The 7,557-nt window shown below is 53.1% G+C and overlaps 1 protein-coding gene across 3 annotated transcripts in view; it reads left to right on the forward strand.

The window, feature by feature from the left end:
• Window positions 1-3,553: 3,553 nt before the first annotated feature.
• Window positions 3,554-7,557, forward strand: part of TTPAL (tocopherol (alpha) transfer protein-like) — a 13,797-nt gene continuing 9,793 nt past the window's right edge. The window contains exons 1-3 of one of the 3 annotated variants that reach the window (XM_012728226.1): window positions 3,554-3,790; window positions 3,917-4,030; window positions 6,535-6,994. In XM_012728226.1, the coding sequence (XP_012583680.1) occupies window positions 6,550-6,994 (445 nt within the window). In that variant the 5' untranslated portion in view covers window positions 3,554-3,790; window positions 3,917-4,030; window positions 6,535-6,549. The remainder of the gene's footprint in view (window positions 3,791-3,916; window positions 4,031-6,534; window positions 6,995-7,557) is intronic. The other 2 variants (XM_012728227.1, XM_004687401.2) reach the window with 2 other exon arrangements.

Below are 7,557 nucleotides of genomic sequence, written 5' to 3' on the forward strand. Positions count from 1 at the left end.
CTCTGGACGGCTGGCCGGGCAGCCTGTGACCTCAGGCTGGGTCAGTACCATCCAAGAGCATCGCTTAAGAGGATGGGACATTTTGTTCTTTAGAATCCTGAGGGCCAACGAATGGGAAGCCTCCGCCTGTAAATTCAAACCCCACACTGCCAGGGACTTTGGCACTGAGTGAGTTTGGGCAAGTTCCTTCCCCAGGGTCGAATGCAGATTAACTGGCACCCACCACCGGGGCTGTGAGGTGGTGGCTTCAGGGCCATCCCACGTCCCACACGCTGGCAGGCACTGGCTGAGGGGGAATGCCTGAGCCTGCGGGCAAGAGTATGGACCAAGGAGCGAGACGGCCTGGGGCCACGCCAGGCTGCCCCACTACCCTCCTGCAGCCCAGACCGTAGCGCCTCCGTGCCTCCGGCTGCCTCATCTCTTCCCATGAGTGTCTGTCTTCCAACCAGAAGCCAACTATCTTTCTCTTCTACCGGTGGCTCTCAATTGAAGGAACTTTTGTTCCCTGAGGCATACTGGGTTTTTGTCTGGAGATATTTCTGGGTTTCACCACTGTGAGGGTGGGGTGTCACAGTCACCTGGAGACTGGGGGGAGGGAGGGCTACTGAACAGTCTACAATGTCCAGAACAGCACAGTCCATCCCCAACAAGATGTGTCTGGCCCCAAATGTGACTGTGCTGAGGTTGGGGAGCTACTGCCTACCCGGGGCTGCCCTAAATAAATCCTCCCTGAGTGCAGACGGGAGCTGGCTTTAGGAGACTGTCTGCGCTCAGGATCACATGCCTGAGAGACAGGGACAGCTGTCCTTTCTGGCCTCCTCCGGCATGAACCCAGTGCTCAGAGTTCTTTATTCAGGAGGGCAGGATGTTTTGGACCCTCTAAACCAAGATTGGGGGCAAGCGGCCACCCCTCTTTCGACCCTCAGGTGTGGTGTGTCCGACCGATCCATAGACACTTAATGGTGTGATGGACCAGAACGCCACACATGCCATCCCCTGGGCCTGCTAAGGAGACCCAACCAGGGGCACTGTCCCCCATTTTCCACATTAAAAAACCTGATTTTAGGGGGGGTAGTTCAGAATGCCACTTCTGAGTGTCCAAGTCAGAAATGCACAGTTCAAGTCCCAGCTCAACCAGCATCACCCTGGGACTGCCACCTTGTCTTTCTCCAAGCCTGGTTCGGAGAAGCCTCTCCGGCCACGGAGAGTTTGGGGTCGCGGCGTGGTAATGACTTGGGATCTAATCCAGTTCTTTCACTGACTATCTTGAGTCCTCTAGGACTCAGTTTCCTCATCTGAAAGGGGACGGTCCTGGCTTGCTGTTCATGGGGTTGGAGTAAGTATGACTGAAAACACACAGGAAAATTATGTAGCATTGTGGCACGCACATATAATACCTAAAAAAATGGAAACTTTTTGTTGTCATTTTTTATCTGAGACTCTGCCAATTCTGAGATCACTTATCCCAATGAAATGTAACACCAGGAAGAACCAAAAATAATGCCCTCAGCTGAGGGAGGAGGCAGGCACCTCCTGGCATCTCTGAATCCCAAGTCTGCCTTGCTCCAGAGACCAGGATTTAGGTTTTTGACTTCTGTTCCTCTCCCCCTGCTGGCAGCATGCGGGACTGCAACCTAAACTCCAGGTACCACCAGTGGGTACAATGTCTGGGCTGAGATGGGGGGTTTATCCCAATGCTTGGGCCAGCACAGTTTGGACAGGGTCACCTCTTGCCATTTGCCACCAGAGATGACACTTTAGGACATTTAATGTATGCCAGGGAAGGAAAGTGAACTAATTTGCCCATGAGGAAATAGTCATTTTGGCAGTTTGAGTGACTGGGCTCCAATGTTTCCTTAGTTCTCATCTAAGGAAGCTATGACTAACTTTTGATAAAGAAATTTTGCAGCTATGTGATCAAATTAAGGATTCTAAGGTGGATGTAGGTGGGCCGAGTGTATCCCAAGAGCCATTCTAAGTCCTTAGAAGAACCCTGAGATAGGAAGGAAGTAGTCATTGATATGGGGTTCCAGAGCAAAAACCTTATTACAGGATACATGGTACCTACAGTTAACAATACTGTATGGTAAACTTACAACTTTTGGAAGAGGGCAGGTCTCATCTTAGCAGAGGAAAATTTTAAAAAGGAAGAAGATTTAAAGAGACACAGAGTCAGTAGCAGATGGGGCAAGAGAGACAGGGCAGAGCTGCAGAGGGCAGGGGGTGCCAGAAGCCGAAACAGGAGAGGGAGTGGGAGTCCTCAAGTCCCAAGAAGAGAATGCATCCCTGTCTACTCCTTGATTTAGATTTCTGACCTACAGGAACTGTGAGAGAATAAATTTGTTGCATTTCAAACCACTGTTGATGATAAATGCAGCAATAGGAAACTAATACATATTTCTAGGGAAAAAAAAAAAACAAGCAAAAGGAAAAAAACAGGACGTCCAGTTAAATTTGACTTTCAAGTAGATAACAAATTTGTAGTCTATGTCCCAAATGTATGTAGCAGGCATGTCTGTGTTTTTAAAGGGTATGTTGTTTATCTGGGATTCGAAGTTAACTGAGTATGCTGCATTTTATCTGTCAGCTCTACAAGTCACTGAGTTATCCGCAAAAGTCAAAACGCCTGGCTCCTCATCCTCATCGCCCCCCCTACCCCAAATCTGGCAGAAACCAGGCAAAAACCCCCACATTCATGTGGCTGCGGAGGTGGGTGTCAGTTCCCACCGCCCCCCCCCCCCGGGACTCCTCCCCCTGCAGCAGGGAAAGGAAGAGATTGAGTAAGGCCATCTTTGGATCCTACTTTGGGCTCTGAGTCTTCCTGCACCAAGTATCCGCTCTAGAAACATTTAGTGTCTTTACTCTGCCTGAAGGAACGACTCAGATTTGCCTCAAAGTTGTGTCTGCACCAATTATGGAGCGGGGTGGTAGTAAAAGGTTTTTTAGGCTGCCACTTCAAAGGAAATTCACGAACCCCAAACAGGAAGATAGAAATTCCTGAAGTAGGATTCTTGAGCAAGAATCATGTTACAGATGAGGAAATTGAGGCCCAAGGTGAAATGGGGATTTGCTCAAGGTCACCCTGCTAACTGCAGAGGATGTGGCCTGGACTGGACTCTCCCTTTGGAAGCCAAAGTCAACGCGGCCCCACGACTGCTATGGGGTCTCGGATCCTCGAATGCTGATCTTGACTGGGATGGAAGCCCTTTACGTCATTGATTGCCAATTTCCCTTTTATTAAATAAAATTCCATAAATTTGGATTAAATGAGACGATGGTGCGTGGCAGTCGTTCTCGAAATCGTCAGCTTCATTCCCTCCTTCTCGGGTCCCTTCCTTCTCGCTCCAGACCCCACTCCTAACCAGGCCCCCGGAACTGGCAGGTGCCCCGCCCGCGGCTGCCCCCCCGCCCGTCCCTCTCCTAGTCCACAGCGCCGAACCGGGCCGCCAGGTGGGGCCGGGGCGGCCAGCGGGGACCTCGCACATGCGCACTCACAGGAGGCGCCCCGCCCGCGCCGCGCGTCACTTCCGGTGTGAAGGGCCCGGCCGGCCAGGCAGGGAGTGCGGGTCGGTTCTGTGCGCGCTGCCGGACGAGGCTCCCGCCGCCGATTACCCGCGCTCCGCCCTGTAGCCGGGCCGGTGAGTGCCCGCCAGGCATCCGAGTGACCTGCGCGCCCGGGAGAGGGCCCCCCGAGAGGGAGGGATAACCGGAAATGGGGCCACCTAGGGACGGGGTGACAACCGGAAATGGGGGGCTCACAAGGTTGTCGACGGGTCTCAGGCTCCTAGAGGTGACTTTCTGATCTCTCCCGGGTGGGGCGGAGTGGGAGGAAGGTGATGTGCACAGAAGGATGGACTCCAGGTGAGGGAGATTCCCGGCTTCGTCCTAACGAATGGTGTTTGCGCCCACCCATCAGTTCATTCGTCAGACTGAGCCCTCTCTGTGCTTGACACTGCGGGGGCCCTGGAGAGTAACAGGAGTTCCAGGTGGAGCCGCTGTGGGCTGGACACAGGCTTCTCCGCCTCACTAGGTTGGTACCCTTGGACACGTCACCTGACCACCTATGGCCCACTTATACTTACTGAGCACCGCCATGTGCCAGGCACTGGGATGGCAGTGAAGGTGACAGAAAGGTGTCCCCTTTGTAAAATGGGAACAGCAGTAGTGGTCTCACCAAATAGTGTGAAAATTAAGAAACAGATGGAAAATGCCTATCACTGTGCTTGATGCATGGTAGAGCTGAGTGTTCTCTTTAAATCATTCTGTGGCTTAAACCGCATAAAGCAAAGAATTATATTGTTTTCTGACATCTACCGGGTGCCCATGAGCACAGCCCCCAACACTTGTTGGGTGGTCTGCAATGATTTGATAAATGAATGGGTGGTGAAACCAAAGAGTTTCGTGTAAACACGCAAGACATTGGACTGCAATTTCTGAAAGGGAGATGGGAACCCAGTGCCATGGGAAACTGGAGGAAATCACCTTGGGGGAAGTCAGGGAAGGCTTCACAGAGGAGGCGATCTTGCAGTTGGGTCTCAGAGATGATGAGTTGTTTGGCTGGGAACAAACAAGGCGAGGAAATGCCAGAGAGCATGAGGAGTCCCAACACTGGTGGGGCATTAATTTGCGTAAGCTGGCACTTAATGTGCACTGAGAGGGGGAGAGGTGTGTCTTGGAGGTGAGCGCTGGATGGGAATTACAGGTTGGTTAGTGAGTCCCACGGAAACGGGAGCCAGAGTGCATTCTGTGAACACCTGGTCATCATTCCATTCCTCCGCAGCATACCTCACCGCACAGGTTAAACTCATGGACCAAATATTTATGGGGTGGAGGCTGTGTTTCTGATCCTGTTAGGTGCTGGGTTTCAGTGATGAGCAAGACAGATGTAGATGTCACCTACAAGCTACTGAGATAATTTTGAGGAGCAGCAGCACTGTCGGGGATATCTGACCTGGCCTGGAGGCAGAGAAAGCTTCCTGCCTTGCACACCAGCATCTCACCTGGATTGTCAGTAACCTCTGCATCATCTGTGTGAATCTGTCCTCATCCCCTTATAGTTCATGCTCAAAACAGCCACCTGATGCTTTTAAATACAGATCAGATTGTGTCTTCTCAAAGTCCTCTGCTTTCCTCCAAAGTCAGTAAAAGTCAAAGTTCTTACTAGCCTACAAGAAACCCAGCATGGGGGCCCCAGCCTCCCTCTCAGATCATGTTAGTATGCTCAGCCTTGCTCACCTGACTCTAGCTACTCTGGCCTCCTCAGACGTTCCTGCTTCAGGTTTTGCACTATATTCTTATGCCAGATAGCTGCAGGATTTGCTCCTTCTCTCCTTCATCTTTGTCTCTGGATGAGAGCCTTCCCTGCCTGCCCTATTTAAAATTGTGGCTCACCTCCAAGTATGTCCAGCCCCCTTCCCTGCTTAATTGCCATAGCACCTCCTTCCTGCCCGATTATATACTTTGCTCTGCTAGTAGTCTGTCTCCCCAGCTAGAATTTAAGCTCAGTGAAGGTGGAATGTCTTAATTGTTCCCCGCTGAACCCCCAGTGCCCTGGAAGAGGACCTGCTACATAGACGTGCTCAGTATTTGTTGAATGAAGTTTGTGTCTAATTCATACTTAAGGGTGATTAGTTACTGGTCAGGGGAAGAACATGCTAGTAGGAAGAAACAGGAGGTGCACAAGATGAGAGAACATACCTTTGGGAGGAAGTGAGAGAAGGAGGGCTGTGCCAGAGGTAGCAGGAAGGAAGGGAGTGGTGTGATATGTAGAGGGTGTGGCATGGTCTCTCTGGCTTCACGCAATGGGGCAAGTCTGGCTATATGCAGAGACCCCTGAGATAGGCCCTGACTGTCTTGTTGAGCTCAGACTGATGGGGTTGGGGGAGGGAGGGGAGGGACAGCCTGTGTACAAGAGCCCCCTGGACAGCCCTAGCCCTGCCTCACTCCTGAGTGTCTAAAGCAGCTAACTGCTTTGTTTATGCTCTTCATCCAGTAAATGTGTCAGTCCAGCTTTTCCAAGAAATAGGCACTGCCTTGGGGTTCAGCATGCAAATACTGGAGGTAGCACCTGTGAAGCATAAGCAGGAGGGTGGCTGGAGAAGTCAGCTTTAGAGATGACATGAGGCCTGGACGTGGTGGTGCAGGCGGTCTAGGCGGGAGTCTCGGACTGCAGTGCAGATCCAAGAAAGGTTTGACCAGACCCCTTAGGAGCCTCCTGGCCAAATGCCTGTTCGAGGAGGCCTGGGCCTCTCTCCCAGGGACTGGGCACAGCCTGTGGGAAGTGTGGCACCTGCTGGATGATGGAGCAGAGGGACAGCAGCTGTGTGACAGGAGAGCAGCCGTCGATTATTCCCCTGCACCTCCCACTCTGATTCTCAGCTGCCACAACTACATGCATACCTGGTAAATTCAAGCAATAGTGAAATGTGTCTCTCCCACTTTACATGTCCAGTTGTCCAGTTCTGCTCTCATGTCCTGGGGTTGAAATGAGCCGCACGGGGCTTCATTGTGTTCCCTCGGGGTCTGTTTTGCCAGGCATCCTGGTAGCTAATGTCCGAAGAAAGCGACTCTGTGCGAACCAGCCCTTCCGCGGCCTCCCTTTCCGAAAATGAGCTGCCGCCCCGGCCCGAGCCTCCGGGCTACGTGTGCTCGCTCACGGAAGACCTGGTCACCAAAGCCAGGGAAGAGCTGCAGGAGAAGCCGGAATGGCGGCTGCGTGACGTCCAGGCCCTCCGGGACATGGTGCGGAAGGAGTACCCGACCCTGAGCACCTCTCTCGACGACGCCTTCCTCCTGCGCTTCCTGCGCGCGCGCAAGTTTGATTACGACCGGGCCTTGCAGCTCCTGCTCAACTACCACGGCTGCAGGAGGAGCTGGCCCGAAGTCTTCAATAACCTGCGGCCGTCGGCCTTGAAGGATGTCCTGGAGTCAGGGTTCCTCACCGTGCTGCCCCACACCGACCCCAAGGGCTGCCACATCCTCTGCATCCGCCCAGGTAGAGCCCTGGGCTGCACCTGTGCTCTTTGGGCTGTGTCTGTTCTCTAATTGCCTGTGGCCCCGCCCATCAGCGGAGGCTCTTTTGAGTGCTGACAAAATCTCCTCAGCCTGACCTAAGGAGATGGGAGGATGTGCTCTAAGGAGGGGCATCTCCCAGCACCTGAGAGCTGAGGCAGCAACCCAGGAAGCAAGAACCACAATCCAGTTCCTTCCTCAGCAGGAGCTAAGCTGTTCTCTGGCCTCTGCTTCTGGCTGCTGGGCTGGTCGCCTCTCTGAGCGGCGAGTTTCTGCTGCCCTTTGCTTATCTTCGTGCCTTTTCTCTGGAGACAGACCTTTGCTGCCTGTATTCAAGATCTGGCACTTCTCCACTGTATACCTGTCCCCCCCCTCACCCCCCAGTTCCTTCAAGGCCACTTCTGAACTCCAGGGTCAGAGATCTGGTGGGGTAAGAAATCTGCCCCCGTCATGGGGTACAAGTGTGGCTGGCAGTCACGGCCCCCTACCTGCACTCTGTCCTGTGTTTGTGAGGTGGTGAGGTAGATGGGGGGCGGGGGGGGGGGG

The sequence above is a fragment of the Condylura cristata genome, unplaced genomic scaffold (genome assembly GCF_000260355.1).
Source record: "Condylura cristata isolate star-nosed mole 26May11 unplaced genomic scaffold, ConCri1.0 scaffold00022, whole genome shotgun sequence".
Lineage (NCBI taxonomy): Eukaryota > Metazoa > Chordata > Mammalia > Eulipotyphla > Talpidae > Condylura > Condylura cristata.